Source organism: Hippocampus guttulatus, chromosome 1 (genome assembly GCF_054856545.1).
Source record: "Hippocampus guttulatus isolate MCC_2025c chromosome 1, RoL_Hgut_1.0, whole genome shotgun sequence".
Classification (NCBI taxonomy): Eukaryota; Metazoa; Chordata; class Actinopteri; order Syngnathiformes; family Syngnathidae; genus Hippocampus; species Hippocampus guttulatus.
In genome coordinates this window covers 6,422,244-6,442,219 of record NC_141261.1, presented here as the reverse complement: position 1 = coordinate 6,442,219, position 19,976 = coordinate 6,422,244, and the positions used below count along the sequence as shown (strand labels likewise).

The window sequence follows — 19,976 nt, the reverse complement described above, 5'->3', positions numbered from 1 at the left end:
CACTTTGACTGAGCCTGCATTTCTGGAATGCAAAACCTGGTTCGGTTTGGTTGAGAGCCTGACAATCCTCATTCGGTTGGTGGGTCAGCTGGAGTCTCTTACATCACCTTTGACACTAAACTGCTATATGCATGCCTATGTAAATGGCAATAAGTATTTTAACCCACATTTTTTGCTGTTGTTTTATTTTGTTTTTGTTTTTTTAAGCCAGCAGCTTTAAGATGTTTTTGTGTGAGAGACCGGGCACCAGCCAAAGGCAGGGAACAAAGAACAATTCAACACTCACGTTCACAACAAACTTGTAGTCTTAAATAAACCTATCATGCATGTTGGCGGTACGACGACGGCGTACTCACAGAAAACCCGCAACGGCACAAGAGGAGCATGCGAACTTCACACAGGAAAGCCAGAGGCCAGATTCGAAACATCAACCTCGGAAATCTGAGGCATCCAATGTCTCTTGCGACTGAAACTGCGACATTGTTTTTTTCTATCTGCAACCTCATCCGCATTGTCACCAAGTTCTCCTAGCCAGCTCGCTACAAAGTTCCATGAAAATCTTTCTAACGGAACCCCATCATTTGTGTTCATATGCTAAAAGTGAAACATAGCCTTTCTTTTTCACAGCACTGTATGTCATGATACTCTCTCATGCACAAACACACCCAAAGAGTTTTCTTCACTTTCCTTTGACGCCTTCATGTTTTATTATTAATCTTTACACCGATTCTCTCTGCACTCAGAACTCCTCCAGTCTCCAAATCTACCCCACCCCCACACACACACAGACACACTCACGTATACACTCTGCTTTCAATAATTGATACATTTCCAAGCTCTCTAACTAAAAATAGCCTGATCATCTTCGCTTCATTCGGGATCCTTTCCTCTCCACAAAGTACAAATTCAGACTGAAATATAATGCACCACCACATATATGAACAACACACACACACACACGCACACACACACACACACACACAAGCAATAATTCTTTGCCGTGGTGGTGTGAGAGATACAAGTCCTGAGGACAGGAATACTAATAACAAAATGTTTCCCAAGCACACCGAGCTCCTGTTGAGCCCTCGGGCAAGAGCCACAAGAACGCACCAACCCACCCAAACACTCACAAGCAGCCAATCAGACACAATATTGGCTTATGCAATGCACGGGCAATACTTCAGAATCCATCAGTATCCTTGAGTCTCTGTCCATCGAGGTTTAATAATTAGTGGCAAAAAATAAATAAAATAAAATAAGATGGACTTATAGTTACAAAACACCCTGATATATCCAGAATTTGTATTCAGCAGGTTCAGCTCGGAGCCACGCTGAAAAGCATTTGGGAATATATTAGAGGATGAACTTTTGTTTTCAAATTATTAAAGCTGAGAGGTACTGTTTTGATAGCTGTTTTGTTGCTCTCTCTGTTATAGTTAGCAGGACTATGCAAATAAATATCCATAAAGACAACTTCTGCACAACTTTGTGATGGAGTTTCACAGATTGAAAGAAACCCTTGAATTCGTGGACAAATGAATGTAAATATCCAAACAGAAAAAAAATCACTTTAAATAGCAATTGAACAGTTTCCCTTTGCCAGAACTTCAATGTTGCGAGTCCAATCCATGATTTACTGAGGCCAACCTCCGCACACCAGAACAAACAGATAACACAAACACAAATACCATGCTCCAACATTTTTTTTCAGAAATTAATTTTGTCGTTGTGCGGTTTGCATCATGATATTGGCATTGTTAAAAAAAAAAAAAAAAAAAGCACAAAAATGTCCCTATACCTATTTATGTGTCTCCTTGTTGGTGTGCTAGCTAGCGGCTTTTGATTATGGCTCTCTCTCTCTCTCTCTCTCTCTATATATATATATATATATATATAGATAGATAGATAGATAGATAGATAGATAGATAGATAGATAGATATACACACACACACAATATTTACAGTTTGATGAAAAGCGGAAAATAGCTAGATACATTAGTAAACATCAGTATTGTGTGAATAAATGAAGCGGTCAAAGGTTGGCAGGAGGTAAGTTAACAAGAATTTCAACTCACATGAGTCAATCAGCAAATCAGCAATACAGCAAAGCAAATGCATTGCGACAAGCTGTGAATCTTTCAAAATCGCCTTTATCTTCCCTCAGTCTGTATCTATGTTGTGCTCTTATCTCCAATGCGTCTCAGATGTACTGCAAAGACCCATATTCAAGCTATCTGATCCAAACATTTTTCAATGCATTGCAATTTCCCCAACAACACTATCCCGGGCTAACACATGGTGGTTACAGCCAAGTATATCTTGGAAAAACCTCCCCCTCTTTTTTTTTTTTTTTGTACGGGGTGCACTTTGATCTAAAACTTCTCTTGATGAAGAATGCAGAAATGTACACCGAGTTGAATCCCCTCTCATGCACCTAATGGGCTGCATGTCATCTTGGCAAGTGTCTCCGCTGACTTCTCTCCTTGCTCATTAAAAGTCAAGGAAACTAAAACGCATCCTGAAGAAAAAAAACAAAAATTTTAAAAAAACGTGGCGCTTTGACAGCGGCTCTGACTCGTATCATTGTGTCTTTTCACCATTTAAGAGTTTTTAAATAAAGGAAGCAAGCATGATTTCAATCTGCCACATACCAAGTATTGAGTATTGATTAGTAATTTGTTTAAAAGACAAAAATATTGCCATTCACTCAAGCTGAACTTGGTACTTTAAAGTGCAATGTTGTGAGCCTAAACATATGAGTAATAAGTCTATCTATTTTGAATGGCGGCCATAAGAGGTGAAATGAATGTACTTTCAGATCTCTGACTGTGAAAGTTGTCAAAAATCCTTAGTTTCTGTTACTCTGTGCAAGAAGCAACCACTGCCGAGGTTTGAGGTTGACCGGGGGTTGTTTAGTGAACAAGTGAATAACTTTGCAGCAGTTGTGGCAATCCTTGTGACGCCCCTCATTCCTTTTACAGGGTTGCAGAGAAATGAACTGAGAAGCATTTTTGGCAGTATACTGTGTGTGTGTGTGTGAGTTGCATTCTCCACTAATGTATTAAATTAGAAAACACACCCACTCGACACCAGTGGTCATTCACGAGCCTTTTTCCATAACCCCCCCCCCCCCTCCACCTAAATAGGGTATGTGTGGCACATATGACTATGTACTAATTTGAATCTACACGGCAAAGTAGTTGAATGCATTTTTCGAATTGCAAAGGCTGCAAAAATTTTTAAAAAACAACTTCATTTCTTCATTTCGGTAGGCTTGTTCTTTTGTATGCAGAATACTGTTTGTATATTTTATGCAAAGGTGGGCATTTTACAAAATGTTGCCGGTCCGTCATTCATCATCCGTCAAAGGCCTGGGTACCTGTCCGTCGTCATCGTCAGTCCGTCATTTTATTTCAAGCCGAACCAAACTGTAATCAGGTCATATCATATTATTTTGTTGTATTTATCCGGCATAAAAGGCCGGTCCCTGAAATTATTGTCTGACATTAAACCGGTCCGTGGGGCAAAAAAGGTTGGGGACCGCTGATTTAGAGCATTCAATCAACCGTGTGCAGTCCATATGTTTACACATAAGTGTTTCATAAAACATGAAAAGTTAAAGTTCAAAGGCCACAAGTTTTTTTTTTGGTTGAATTTACTGAAGTTGTCAATGCTTACAAGACTGTTAATAAGTTAACAACTGCAACTGAAGTTGATAAATGTATTGTCTTTCAAAATAATTCATGGTCCATTTGCCTTTTAAGTAACCTATAAAGCAAAAACATTTATGTTTATTAAATCTAATATCGTTTATTCTAATACTGATTAATTTATTGCTTGTGTAAGCATGGAAAGAGGACCTTGAAAAAAATCAACCCGTCCTAATGCATAGTTTGCTTTGCTTCACTTGACGTGGATGTCACAGCTACCCCGAGGTAATGACCTGGCCCGAAGATTAAGACTTGCAGAAATGTGAGGAACGCCATTTTTCTGCTTTCTCTTTTCATGTACCCTTTTTACCACAGCTGATTTAACTCTAATGTATTCAATTAATACCTAACATGAAATCATGGTATCGTTTCCTCATCACAAAAGCAACCGACCGGTTAAATTGGGAAGACACTTGTTACTGGAATTACGGCGATGTGGTGACAGGAAGCAGCTGTGGCGAAATTGGAGCCTCCTGAAACCGGTGGCTATTGTCACAGCTTATAAATCACGAGTGGAAGCACTCACACCGTTATTGCGCACATTATGTGTGGGTGTGTCTGAGTGTATGTGTGCGCGTGTGTGTGTGTGTGTGTGTGTGTGTGTGTGTGTGTGTGTGTGTGTGTGTGTGTGTGCGTGCATGTGTGTGTGAGTCTGTGCGTGTGTGCACATCAGCTGTCCAGGAAGTTGAAGCAACAGCAATCAAAAAATGCCGCCTGGTCAATCGCAGACTACAAATATATCTGAACTAGGGTCACCATGGCAACAACAGAGCTACTGTGCTTTCTTATTACAAGCCAGGGCAGTATCGATATCATGACAAAACTGTTATTCTGCCGGCAAGTTCTTACCTACTCTAGCTTTAAAGTCTATTTACGGTATATATCTCCGTTTAGGTAGTAGTGCTGCTCCACCCAAGATGAGATCAGTCTCTAAAAAAGAACTTGGACCAAATATCAATTTTCAGCATCCTTTAAAGAAGAGGAAGCAGCTATGCTTCCTCTTCTTTAAAAGAGCAATAGAACACAGACAGCGCGCGTAGTGTTGACACTAACTTCTAATTATCGGGACAGAAGGGGTGTGGGGCTTAAACTGCAAGAGTTTAGCACTGCCACCATGACTGTTCACTTACTGTATAAGAGGAGCTTTTTTCTTTCTCATGACTTTGTTTTTATGCCTGTCACATTATGGCCACGAGCAGCTAACTCCTCACAGAGTAAAGCGCAGTTGAAATGAGTCTGTTGGTGTTTCAGAGAGAGTACTTTGCAGCTGCATCGGTAGTGCTGCTTTTATTATGTTTGGAGCGAGGAGGGCTGTGTTTACAAAAAAAAAAACACACACTGGAGAAAGCTTGCTGACTTCTTTCTGATTAATTTTTTGGAGCATTGGCAGCCACTTTTTAACGGCCATTACCATACAATGGTACCTCTACTTACGAATTTCTCTTCATACGAAATCTTCAAGTTACGAAACGTCTCAATGGGAAAATATTGCCTCTTGTTTTGAAAGAAATTTCAAGATACAAAAGGTAAAAATACAGTATGGTCTGCTAGTCGCAGCTCCGAGTTTCCTGAACGCAACATACTCATAGCTGCTATGCCATTGGCTATTACCGAGCATCATCCTGGCATCCCATTGGCTAAGAGGGACTTCTACCGTATGTGTCTTTGTGTGTAGATAGATAGATGTGTGTTTATGCAGCGTCCTCGTCATTCACCCCTAGGCCATGAGGTGTTCCGATAGCTTTACGTTAATGTGAATCACCCAGAAAAAGTGTTCATCAGTCGGGCGATCGCTCACTATGCTGATGTTGGCTGATGCCTTGGACATTTTCGAAGGAGTGTTAAAAGCCGACATAAGTAAACCTCCTTGGATCGGTTCGTGACAAAACGCCAGGCAAAAACCACTTCTGAGAGAGAACATGGACCAAAGAGGGCAAAAAACTATGAGGATGCAGTTAAAAGTTAAATGACCATCATTTTTATTCTTTCTTCTTTGTTTTTTATATTATGCACAAATCTCATTTATCGTGCAATAATCTAATTGTAGCATGTATTTGTTACATATTTTGATGCATTTTTATGCTTTCGGAAACATTTATGTCAGAATTTTGGGGGTGCTTGGAACGAATTAGGGCATTTACATGGAAAATGTGTCTCTACTTACAAATGCTCTTCCAGAACCAATTAATTTCGTAAGGAGAAGTACCACTGTATTATGTATGTCTCATTCTACGCACATTCAGCATTTTGGCAATCTTCTAACCAATTCAGTGTCAAGAACCAACCACGTAAATCCATTTCCATATTATGGGAACATCATTTTAGAGCAAGAGTTTGTAACACACATACAGCTGCCATAAGTTACATGCATGTCGTGTAAACAAGCCCCAGGGTTGTTTATTAAAGCCATTTTAGGCATGGACAAGCTGGTGAACAACATCATGTCTCTTGATCGACCACTTTGCCATGTGACAGCCGCTTCTGGCTGGCTGTCACATGGCAGCGCACAACTTGTTGTCTTTCTGCACAAATAACAAATATATTATTTGTTTATTGATGCCTTTCTGTACACTCGGATGTTAAAAAAATAAATAAAAGTCAAGCCGAAACATTGACATAAAGGTGATTTACCGGCCTTCTTTCTTCAACTTTCTCTTGCTTTTTGCTGTCATAAATAATATTAGAGAGGGCAACAAGCAGTCTACCGGAGTGTGTGTGTGTGTGTGTGTTTGTATTGCGGATGGCTTGAACATAAATGGCGTCAGTCACATGCTGCTCAGCCACATGTTGCGGTGTTCTAATGGTGTGAGGCAGAACGCACAGTGGTTGTCATGTCAGCCTCCAAGAAAGTAATACAGTACATCGCACAAAAGCAAAGAAAATGTTCACTGCATCATGCAGGTTTACAACACTAGCACATCATTCGTTCGTTTTTTTTTGTTTGTTTTTCACGACAATAAATCATAAAATTTTCGACATAAATGAAGCCAAAAAGTAGCAGAGATGCATTCATTAAAAATAATAATTACAGCAAAAGAAGAATTGCCATGTAAGCTCGCAATAGAAAATACATTTTATACAAGTATGTACTGCTTAAAAAGGAAATGAAGAAAAGAAAATGTATTAAATCCCACCCTATCTCACATACAAAGTCCTAATCATGTAAATAACAGAAAGTAAACAGACGAGTACAGTATATTACTGTCACGTTCCGTACGAAGCAGGAAAAAGGGAACTGCTTCGTACGTAACGGAGAAAACGAAAACAAGCGGATCCCCGAAATAGCAGGCTCCGACAAGGACTTTGTAAAAACAATAATATTTATTACAAACAAAAATCCCGCCTAATAAACAACAGAAAACACTGGTCAAAGGACGATAGCCAGGAAAGGAAAAACGCGACAACAGAAAACGCTGGTAAAAAACGAGAACCAGGAAAATAAGAAAACACGACAACAGAAAACGCTTGCAAAAAACCGGCAAGGAACGTATGTTCATACAAATACTAGATCAAGCACGATACTATAAGAATTCCCTTGGGACGACGAAAATGTAACTAACCGCGAATGGTATCGAATAATTTGTGAAACATGGGCAACAGCAGTGGCACGGCATGTAATACTCCGGCAGTGATTTGACTGTCGGAGCGCCTAGATATAGCAGGTGCAATCTCTGGCAAATAGGCAGCAGGTGTGCAGGCGACAGAAGTGAACGCGTGCCACCTGCTGCCGAATACGGATCATGACAGTACCCCCCCCTCAACGGACGCCTCCCGGCGGCCCACCCGGTTTGGACGGGTGAGAAGCGTGGAAGTCATGAATCAGGGATGGATCTAGGATCCAGGAGCGGGGGACCCATTGCCGATCCTCTGGCCCATAGCCCTCCCAGTCGACCAGATACTGGAACCCCTTACCCCTGCGCCGAGAGTCCAGGATGGCCCGCACAGTGTACACGGGGTCACCGTCGACAACCCGCGGAGGAGGAGGCGGGGTGGGAGACGGAGCCAAGGGACTGGTCGCCACCGGCTTGATCAGCGAGACGTGGAACACGGGGTGAACCTTCATTGAGGCCGGCAACCGGAGCTTGACCGTGACGGGGCCGACGACGGAGTCCACCACAAACGGTCCGGTGAACCGTGGCCCCAACTTGGCAGACGTGCCGGCCAGGCGCAGGTCCCTCGTAGCCAGCCACACTTTCTGCCCCACCACATAGGTCGGCGCCGGGCATCGCCGACGGTCCGCGATCTGCCGGTTCCTGGACGCGGTGCGGGACAATGCGGCCCTGGCCTCCTTCCACACGCGATGAGCCCGTTTGAGGTGGAACTGCACCGACGGAACCTCCACCTGACCCTCCTGGGACGGGAACAGCGGTGGTTGGTATCCGTAGGCCGTCATGAAAGGGGACCGCCCAGTAGCTGAAGAGACGAGGGTGTTGTGCGCATACTCCACCCAAGGTAAGTGGTCAGCCCAGGACGAGGGACGGTGGAGACACACGCAACGGAGGGCCGCCCCCAGATCCTGGTTAGCGCGCTCCGCCTGCCCATTGGACTGCGGGTGGTATCCCGACGTCAAACTCGCCGTGGCCCCCAGGGACCGGCAGAAACGCTTCCACACCTTGGACATGAACTGGGGCCCCCGGTCGGATACAATGTCCTGAGGGATGCCATGGAGGCGGAAGACATGCCTGACGAGGAGGTCGGCGGTCTCCAACGCCGACGGCAATTTGGACAGAGGGATGAAGTGGGCCGATTTAGAGAAACGGTCCACGATGGTGAGAATGACGGACCACCCACGGGAGGGGGGAAGACCCGTGACAAAGTCCAGGGAGATGTGGGACCAAGGTCGAGGAGGTATGGGGAGTGGTTGGAGCAATCCCGCCGGAGGCCGATGCGAGGCCTTGCCGCAGGCGCAGGTGGAGCAGGCGCTGACGAACTCCATGACATCCTTCCGTTGCGCCGGCCACCAGAACCTCTGGGAGATGAGGTGCAAAGTCCGGTTCACCCCGGGATGGCAAGCCACCTTGGACGCATGCCCCCACTGCAACACCTCCGAGCGCAGTGGTGGAGGCACAAACAGCTTCCCTGCTGGACAATCAGCCGAGACTTGGACCCCATCTTGGACCCCCTGAACCCTCCGCTCGATCTCCCACCTCAACGCCCCCAGGATGCGATGATCCGGAAGGATGGCTCCTGGTGTGGGGTCCCTTTCCGCAGGATCGTGGAGGCGGGAGAGGGCATCAGGCTTGGTGTTCTTGGATCCGGGACAATAGGTCAAGGTGAAATTAAATCGTGTCAATAGAAGCGCCCACCGGGCCTGTCGCGAATTCAGTCTTTTCGCGGACCGAATGTATTCCAGGTTCTTATGGTCCGTGAAAACTGTGAAGGGCTCTTTAGTCCCCTCGAGCCAGTGTCTCCACTCCTGTAGTGCCGCCACCACAGCTAGTAGTTCACGGTTTCCCACGTCGTAGTTCGCCTCGGCGGCACTGAGACGACGAGAGAAAAAGGCGCAGGGGTGCAGCTTCTGGTCAACCGGAGAGCGTTGAGACAAAACTGCCCCCACTCCTGAATCCGAGGCGTCCACCTCTACTACAAAAGGGTGGTCAGGATCAGGATGCTGCAGTACTGGTGGGTTGGTGAAGGCTCTTTTAAAGTTTGTGAACGCTGTGTCTGCGTCCGAGTCCCATGTAAACGGGAGCTTAACGGAAGTCAACCGGGTTAACGGTAGAGCCTGTTGGCTATAATTACGAATGAATCGTCTGTAGAAGTTGGCAAACCCCAAGAAGCGTTGCAGTTCCTTGCGGCTGGTGGGTGTAGGCCACTCCACCACCGCCTTGGTCTTTACGGGGTCGGCTCTCAGTTTACCCTGCTCGATGATAAATCCCAGGAACGAGATGGCTTGTACGTGGAACTCACACTTCTCTGCCTTGACGAAGAGCCTGTTCTCTAATAACCGTTGTAAAACGAGCCTGACGTGCTGTTTGTGCTCCTGTAACGACCGGGAGAAAATTAAAATATCATCGAGATAGACGAAACAAAAAACGTTCAGCATGTCCCTCAACACGTCGTTAACCAGACTCTGGAACACAGCGGGGGCATTAGTCAGACCGAAAGGCATGACTAAGTATTCGAAATGGCCTAATGGGGTCTTAAAAGCCGTCTTCCACTCATCCCCTTCTCGCACACGAACCAGATGGTACGCACTACGCAAGTCTAATTTTGAGAAAATGGTGGCCGATTGTAATGGAGCGAAAGCGGAATCTAACAACGGCAGAGGGTATTTATTTTTGATCGTAATGTCGTTGAGCCCCCGATAATCCACACACGGCCGTAACGACTTGTCCTTCTTCTCAACGAAGAAGAACCCGGCACCTAACGGTGATCGTGATGGTCTGATGAGACCTGCAGCGAGCGAGCTATTAATGTAGTCCCTCAAGGCCTCTTGTTCAGGTCGAGACACTTGATATAATCGAGAGCTCGGCAGCGGGGCGCCCACCTGCAGGTCTATGGCACAGTCGTACGGACGGTGCGGAGGTAGAGATCGGGCGCGATCCTTACTAAAAACCTGTTTCAAATCGTGATAGTAACTAGGCACCCCGTCAAGGCAGATGTCTTCGGGGGCATCGTTACCGACACGCGTGTGCCCCCCTACGGCAGACCGCAAACAATGCTCGTGACAGAACGGGCTCCATAGTTCTATGGCCGGGCGGTTCCAGGAAATGCTTGGGTTGTGAGTCTTGAGCCAGGGTAAACCGAGAATAACCGGAACGGCTCGGGTATGCATCAAATAAAACCGTCTGTGTTCTACGTGATTCCCTGACAACCTGAGTTTAAGCGGTTCGGTGATCCGTGTTACCACCGCTAGAAGGCGTCCGTCGAGGTCGTGAACACGTTTCTTTTCGGCTAGTTCCTCACTCGAACAGCCTATCTCCGAGGCAATGTCGGTGTCCAGGAAACAGTCATCGGAACCGGAGTCTATCAGGGCCCAGATCTGACGCGCACGAGACGCCCCATAGATCTCACCCTCGAGTTCCAGTCTCCTGGTGCGTCCCGGTCGAGAGTCGACTCTCCGAGGTTCTCGAGATTCAGCGCGGGGTCGTGACTCACAGTACTCGACGGTCGTAGGTGGTTGAGGTCCCGATGGGCAGGGAGCAGCCCGATGTCTCGGTAGGTCGCGGTTTGAACCAGCCTGGTCCTCAAACTGGCGCCGTCTCTCCTCCGGTCGGGAATTGCCGCCCCCCAGCTGCATCGACTCCTCCCTGGCGGCAGCCCTCCGGTCGCTGGGGTGCTCCCCGGACCCAGCTGTCCGAGTTGTCTCGGGGGATGCACCGTGGTCCGCTGTGTGCCGGAACGGGAACCATCCACCTCCGCGCTCCCGGCTTCTCTCTCTCAGGCGATTGTCCAAGAGCAGAGAAAGATCAATCAACTCCTCCAGGTCTGTACTGTTGTCGCGGGTGGCCAGTTCGTCCTTCAGCATCGTGCTAAGCCCGCGACGAAACAAGCCACACAGCGCCCGGTCGCCATAGCCACTCTGGGTGGCCAAAATGCGAAACTTGATCGAGTAGTCCGCCACGGATTGTCTTCCTTGGCGGAGCTCCAGGAGTCGACCCTCAGCCTCTCTTCCCCGCACGGGATGATGGAACACCCGACGAAACGCCGCCACAAAGTCGGGGAAGGAAGACCGAAGGTTCGGTTTTGCTTCGCGCACTGCAATTGCCCATGACGCCGCCCGACCAGTCAATAAGCTCATGACGTAGGCAACCTTCGCGTCATCGCTGACATAAATGGAAGGCTGCTGGTCAAAGATGAGCGAGCACTGGTGGAGGAAATGCCCGCACTGACCATGCTCGCCTCCATAGCGTGGAGGATGTGGAAGCCTCGGTTCCCTACAAAAGGTAGGAGACGGGACGGGTACCTCCGGGGTAAACGCTCTCCGTCCTTCTAAAAAATTTACGCGAGGTTCGTAATCCTCGAGCCTGTGAGCCAACATGTTGACCGCGCCGCGGAGCTCGGAAATGGTTTGGTTCTGCTGACTCCTAAGTTGCTCTTGGCGGGACAGAGCCGACAAAACCTTATCGATGTCCGCGGGATCCATGGTGGCCGGAGTATTCTGTCACGTTCCGTACGAAGCAGGAAAAAGGGAACTGCTTCGTACGTAACGGAGAAAACGAAAACAAGCGGATCCCCGAAATAGCAGGCTCCGACAAGGACTTTGTAAAAACAATAATATTTATTACAAACAAAAATCCCGCCTAATAAACAACAGAAAACGCTGGTCAAAGGACGATAGCCAGGAAAGGAAAAACGCGACAACAGAAAACGCTGGTAAAAAACGAGAACCAGGAAAATAAGAAAACACGACAACAGAAAACGCTTGCAAAAAACCGGCAAGGAACGTATGTTCATACAAATACTAGATCAAGCACGATACTATAAGAATTCCCTTGGGACGACGAAAATGTAACTAACCGCGAATGGTATCGAATAATTTGTGAAACATGGGCAACAGCAGTGGCACGGCATGTAATACTCCGGCAGTGATTTGACTGTCGGAGCGCCTAGATATAGCAGGTGCAATCTCTGGCAAATAGGCAGCAGGTGTGCAGGCGACAGAAGTGAACGCGTGCCACCTGCTGCCGAATACGGATCATGACAATTACATTCAGTAACTATCTACATCATGGTGTCAAACTCAAGGCCCGGGGGCCAGATCCAGCCCGTGACGTCATATTATGTGGCCAGCAGAAGCAAATCAAGCATGTCGACTTGCATGATGCTTGCCAAAATCTCTTCCAAAATAGAAAATTTTCATCTGTAATAAATAAGAGCCATATTGTATTACTTTCCTTGTAACCTAACCGCTCATTACAGTAACTTAAACAATAGTTGAATGAACCATTATATCGACTAACTAAAATGTGGCCCACGACAAAAAGAGTTTGACGCCCTTGATTGAAATGATCGTCTGCATAATTTAGAGTACAGTAGATTTCCACAATAATTATATACCAACAATGGTAATGGAAAAGATACAGACCAAAATGGTAAACAACGAGCACATATCAATGACGGCGGTGACAATGAAAGCGCGCAAGTTCTAATAAGCCCGAGTTGGAGTGCGTCACAAGGCACCGTTTCCCCCCCCCCCCCCTCCAAAAAAATCTGGATCACTAAAATGCAAAAATATTCAATGCTTAATCTCCACAACTGAGTAGTTGCTACAGTTTCTCAGTCTTGGTATGTATTTTCAGCCACTATCCTCAAATTTAATGGAGCATGACATTAGTCTTTTTGTAAACAAATCTCTGAATTCACTTTACGAGGGTTCCACTGTAACTATCAACGGAGAGCAATGAACGGCAGAGCTCTGACTTCTTTGCAAGGGCAGAACATGCAGGACTGTCTGTGTGTTTCTAAGTGGGAGTAAACAGCCCTCCCCCCAATACTCCCCCCCCCCCCACTGCTCTAAACGCTTAAATAACTTCACACAGCCTCATTATGGAAGACATCAACTGTGATGGAGGACTCAGTTAACAACAGGAAATCAGAGTACGACATTGTTCAGCAACACATTGACATGGCAGGACATTTCGTTCAATCTAATTATCATATCTTACCCAAATTAACATATTAACAATGTCATTCTGGTGACGTTTCAGTGTGTGTGAGTGTGCGTGCGCGTTCGTTTTTTTTTTCTCCACCACTTCTGTCAACACCATCCAACAATTTAATTGGAGTCATCACTGCCCGAGCAACTCTCATTTATATGTAATGAACTGATTATGATTATTAAGGAGGAACAAAGAGTCGGCATCTCAACATCAATGAAAAGATCAGCATATTAGCACATGCTAATTCTCTGCAGTATATGTCAAGGTGAAAAGCGTACTTTCACTCCATACCACCACGGTGTGTTCGATTTGATAAGTAGAAAAAGCTTTGATCAGGAGAAAAAAAATAATTATCACACCCTTACTACTCTGTTATTAATTTAATATGGGTTTGATAATATAAATATAAATATAAAATAATAGGCTGCTGAATAAAAAATAAAATACGTGAAAAAACAGTAACAATTTTAAATCGCACAGCCACCTATCTATATCTATATTTATATTGCACTTAATTGAACTGTGTACAGCTCTCTCTGAAACATTTATTTTTGTGCATGCAAACAATTGTTTTTCTTCTTTCTATCCCCCAATTTTGCTGCTGTAGACTGTAAATTTCCCCAGTGTGGGACAAATAAAGGATATCTTGAATCTTCAACGATGCGTTTCTGGTTGTACGTTCCAGCTAGGATCTATGAAGATTGTGAGATATTTGTAAAATCAATATTATTTCAATTATTTGTTACTTTTGGTAAATTTGTTTTTCCGTTTGTTTTGTTGTTTTGCATTATACACAGTGTCGTATATAACCATATATTCTACCTTAAAAAATATACTTACTTTCATATATTTGCATAGAATTGATAAAGTTTGTGACCAGACTTTTTTTCACTTTAAGAACGCAGATGCACAAAGAACGTGAGCACATTAAAAACATTTCCACTATGGCGTTGGTATGAATTGTTTATATAATATAACAAATTTAGGTCACAACCAACCAAGTCTCAGTACTTGTAGTCCTGCCCACTTCACATCAGCTTCATTTGATCTCGAACACAAAGTACAGATCAAAGTTTGATCTGTACAAAGTCGCGGCTCTTTACGAAGGGAAGAAAAAGGTAGTCCAAATATTTGCGTCCATGTGGTGACATGTCACCTTGCCGACATGTAAATGTGATTAATTTGCAACTGACCTGCTCTTTTCTCTCCAAAAGAATACACCTTAAACATGATGCATACGATGGGGCCATGAAATGAAACAGAGCACTCCAACCAAGAGTTTTGTGTACTTTCAAAGGGCATTCAACTTTGTTTTGGTGGAGTCAAGGCCTTCACCGGCGTCAAATGTTTAAAACGCTTCTGTGAATTTCGATATCTGGGCAGACAACAAGCAGCATAAATTTGCCAAGTTAATGTGAGACCTTCTCAGCCAGGAAAACCATGCCGCCTCTGAGATGCGGAAGATATTTTGTCTCTGTTGTGAGAAATCTATGATGTGAAAAGATTTAATTAAGATAGGCTGGTGGAGTCATAATTAATTCCGCTCCTGTGTGAATCACGCCTATTGCCAAGAACATAGGAAAAACTCAAGCAGCACGAATTGCAAATTTAAACACACGTCCACCCGTGTGTTTAAATGTGTGCCCGAACTTCTCCCTCATCTGAGGTTTCTCATGATGTAAAGTATTTGGTCCCTGTATTACCCCTGAGCTGCCAAAAAGCTATATTCTTTTCGAGTGTTGTGTTCAAAGTATAAGGAAGCATGCAGCCGCTATTTTTTTTTCCAGGTGTCCTAGCGGCTTTGATCAAATCTAATATCGGTGCTACAGGGTATACTTTGTCCGTCCGTCAGGATATACACCTAAATTGGCTGCTGTCACCGGGCTCGACACTGCGACCCTGAACCTTGCAAATGCTCCAATTTTTTTCAGGGTGTGCTGGTAAACATTTCATCCGGTCGCACAGCACGAATGCATCTTTCAATGCTCCTCGCCGTGTCCGTCTCTCAGGCTGCACACAGAAAGAAGGTGTACCATGTGTCATGTTCGATCCTTCCCCTACGAATTAAAGAAATAAGCATCCAAGTCTGGATGTGTACTTTGCCATGCTAACGGCCACCTAATTTAGCTAGCACGATTAGCTTTATAAATGAAGCTTCACGATCAGGGAACCGATTAGTCGGAGCAGCACTTTTTAATTTCCTATTCTTTACGCCTTCAGCAATGTGTCTCACCAAAATGAAATCAGACGATCTTTCAAAGAATAGAGCCCATAATAAAAACAAATCCAGAAGCTATATCAAAAGCTGTAGCCATGAAGTTGCACAAGTGTTCCACACAGGAGGTCACCTCCACAGAACCTCTTGCCCCAAAATTAAGAACTTCGTTCATTTGTTGTCCTCCATAAAGAACTTCCTAAAGTACACTTCTGATACCCCAAACTGCCTATTAGCAGAGCTAGCTAGCTTTGGCGAAACATCTAAAAACTGTCTTATCATTGAAAGACAACAGCCAGTGAAGAACAGCTGAGCTGAGCTAATTAAAAACTGTTTGGTGACTTTTATCATTGTTGGGACGAGTGATTGCAGGTCATTCATCTAGCGGGGAGGGGGACTTCACATTCATCTGTGGGCGGTACACAACACAACTATCTCCGAGCTGGGGTAATTTGTCCCCCAGGACCCAGGATTATCTCGCTCTAATTTGCTAAAGTTTTCCTTTACAATCTGTGCGCCGAAAAGGACGTATCATCAACAGCACTTCCGAAACCAACTAGGCTAAAAAAAACAAAAAACAAAAAAAACACGCTCCCTGGTATGCTTGTCTGTGATTTCCTGTAATTAAGAACCACAGAGTGGAGTGTCCTTGGCGTGGAGGACAGATTCTGTGGAAGCCCTGCTTGTGCTCTTTGGACCAGATTTGACTAATGGCATGGTTATATTAGCCGTTGGATGCTGGGGAGCATCTTCTTAATCACCGCTGCACGAGTGCTAAATCTCCAAAGAGTGGCCAACTCTTCTATTGAGGCAGACTGTAATTGTCTCACTAATCTCCCCGGCGTTAAATGACCCGCAGAAACAGTGTCCCGCTGGACAGGCTTAATCCACTGATTGGAGATTGGCCTTTTTGTTTTCCTTGGAATATTAAAAAAAAAAAAAAAACAGGCTGCTGATGGAAAGCCTACAGAAATATTGGAAAGGTAATTAAAAGCGAGCAGCAGTTTTTAAACGCTTGACTTGTGCAGAAACAAACTGTGCCCCCAGACACGGAAAATGCATGGTGAATGCTGGGCTCAGTCCATCAGCAGCATTTCATTCCTTTTGTGCGGGTAAAATTAGATCAGTACACGGCAGGCTTCGCAACAGAGACTCACATCCTGTCACAATATTTGCTTTTCAAATGTGTGTAACTGTTTGTCATTTGTCAAGTTCATTCAGTTTGCATCATTAACATGTAAATAAATGACTGCTCTAAATTGTACTGCCTGCAATCAAATCGCAAATGCTTCTTTGGCGCACAACCTGACGGGGAGCAGATGCAGGCGGAAGGCAAAATTCAAGGATTGATCAATTCGTCCACTTCAATAATCTCTCATGACAGCGAGCAGCCTATTAGCAAGAAAAAAAAAAAACATCATCCCTCAGATGGACCCGCTACGATCGCGAAAATAAACTGGCCTATGTGGGGCTGGGATGAAGAGCACTTAATGTATCAAAGTAGGATTCAGCAGCATCACCCGTCTGGCTGGAATCATTATACTCGCTCGCCCTTTAGGCACCCAGCTTTGGTGCCAACCAATAAGCAGGATGATCCATTACCTTTAGAGCTTGCGAAAGCCCAGCTCAAGGCGTTGAAAAACTACACAACTAAAATCTATCAAGCACTATCGCACTGTGCTACAGCTGATAAATATTCATGCTAAGGCTTGAAACAGAGATGTGTTGGCTTATATGAAAGGTAAATTAAATGCAGAAAACAACTATGAGAATACTATAATAACATGGGGTGAGATCCATGGATAGTCTGGCCTTAAAAGTGGTCAGGTAGGGTATTTATACTAAAAGACCATATGAAAATAGAAACAAGGCCGCATTGACAATTAATGAGCACACTATAAGTCCAACTTGCAAAGCAGAGCCCATCAGTTGACTTTGATTTGAGATGCATTTAGTGGCATCGAGAAAAATGTCCAAGGATCGTTTCCATTTGTTTCCACATTTACATTAACAATGAACTTTTCTATGCAATGAAGCAAAGGACAAGGAGCACTGAAGACCGAGGAGGTTCGGAAGAGTGTACAATGAGATCGACTCATGGTCCTGTACAATGTAATGACTGCAGCCAACTTCCTGGGTATAGTCCCGAGTTATCCGCAGTATCCGATATCGCCAAAACAACAGTGTTCAACAATGAGAAAGAAGACTTACCATCAGGAAGCTGAGCGGGTGTAAAGTGAGGAGGCTTGTCTGAAAGAGAGAAGAGCAAAAAAATAAATAAGCTTTTGAAACCCTGCAGCAAATATTGTGTAATGAAGACACATTATAGTTGATAGTTAAGCTTTTTGTAAAAAATACACCGTATTTTCAGAATGAGGTGTTCCACATGAATGGGGGGTTATTATTGATATCTGTACATTATGTGACTTTTTTTTTTTTTTTTGCGTTTTGGGGGTTAAAAATAACATATTGAGACATTGTATTTGTACTATGTTGTCAGACCAGACAATGTAGGGAACACATTATCATGACATTGTAGCTCCAAGTGAATCACAAACTTAACCTGTCCATTACAGAAACACCCAAATGCTAAATTTAAACAGAAGTGGCCCATGGTGCAAAGTCCCTTTTTTAACAGACAAAATTAGATTGTGATCCACATAAAATTGTGACCCACATGCTGTGCCTTAAAAAGAATTTCTGCAAATACTGTAGGTAACCCATCTGAAATACTTTTGAGTCAGAGACTTCAAAAAGACGATTTGGAATTAATGTCTTCAAAGCTCCACAATATCAGATAACACACAAGAGGTCAGCATAACTTGAATGTTGAAAATGATTTTCAACAACTTACAATAAGTAAAGGTTTTATGTTGCAGGCATTTTGACTCTGAAAACCTTGGATACTATTTCCATTATTTTCAATGGGGAGGGGGAATATTTGGAAATATGAATGAATCTGCGGTCTCACACAAGACACAACAATGAATGATGTTCAACCTTGGAGGCATAATGGATCGAAACGTCACGTAACTAAAAAAAACACAATGCCAACATGGCGTGCTACTCAATGATGCATGGATCCCAGAACAGCAGCTAGCTGGAGTGCAGAACTCAATCAAACCTCCATCAGCACGGAGAAGATCTATCTCACTCAACAGAGCCCCCTGGTGGTTAGGACTGACATTGCAGCACATTTCACATTGTCTCTACTCCGCATAACTCGGGGAATATAAATAAAACACAGCAATTAAACCACAAACATAACACATTTATGCGGGGGATCCACGATTCATTCCTCGGACTTTCCAAGAATCTTTAGACGCGCCTGACATTTAAATCGAGACTGACAGAGAATTGCTTGTCAACAGCTGGGAGCTTCGGGGGAAGAAAGAGAGTGCGGGGGGGGGAAAAACAAGAGGAGAGTGCAAAGACGAGGCCGGGGCTTCAAGTGAATAATGAAGTGTCTGCCGAAGCTGTGCCCCAGTCACTCATGACGGGAGCCTTTTGCATCGGGGAGAAGCTTTCTTGAGAGAAGCAGACAGCGCTGGGAGATAAATACCGTATGGGGCACATACGCAAAGGATCTGCTCAAAAGTCTTGGGACACACCTCTTTATTAATTAAATCATTCACTCCCAAAGACGTTTTTAAACGTCTTTTCAGACTTGGTCGAGAATTGGCTGGTACTGAATGAGTTAAATGCCAAGTTGGGCTACGCAACCCTGACTGAATGGACACACTCTATTTTCAATCCATCATTCCTTTCTTCCAGGGTTTTACTTGTTTGTCAATTATATTCCAAAAATCACATGATGACAGAAAATACACGCACAGACACAGACACAGACACAGACACACACCAACACACTAACCCAGATAGGCAACATACAGTAAGAAGCAAGGCACGGGGAGGAAAAACAATTCTTCCCATTTTCATGGACGTGACGATGTCTTTTCAAAAACGTATTCGTCTTCCCCCATCTCACTTTCTTGACACAGTGGCTGCCTGTGTGAATGTCACCGCATGAACATCATTCAGCCAATATCTTTAGGGAATCAATACGTGTCTGAGTGTGACATTTTAGCCAAGCGAAGGAAGACGTTAGATAAATGATTTTTGTGTGTTTCTGTGTATCATTTTCCCCTCACACGGGTAGTCAAACACCTTGATAGTGTGTGTGTATGTGTATGCGTGCGTGTGTGTGTATGGCAACATCCAATGAGAGTATAACCATGGTCATTCTTGGATCACATGCTGACTTCATCCATCTCTCCAGGGTATATTTTCACCCCCCAACACACACACACGCACACACACAAACACCTGTCTGCCTGTTTTGAAATGATCCACCTTATCCCAGTTGCACCCGCAAAACACAACATGAGAAGCAAAGGACCCCAAGGATTAGAAAGTGAAACCAAGTTAGAGTGACACAGCCAACTG

The 19,976-nt window shown here is 44.5% G+C and overlaps 1 protein-coding gene across 4 annotated transcripts in view; it reads right to left on the bottom strand.

The window, feature by feature from the left end:
- agrn (agrin) overlaps positions 1–19,976 on the bottom strand; it is a 250,841-nt gene that overhangs the window by 145,367 nt on the left and 85,498 nt on the right. For all 4 annotated transcript variants that reach the window (XM_086106411.1, XM_086106418.1, XM_086106427.1 and 1 more), the window contains one exon: positions 17,742–17,780. In XM_086106411.1, coding sequence (XP_085962537.1) covers positions 17,742–17,780 — 39 coding nt within the window. The remainder of the gene's footprint in view (positions 1–17,741; positions 17,781–19,976) is intronic.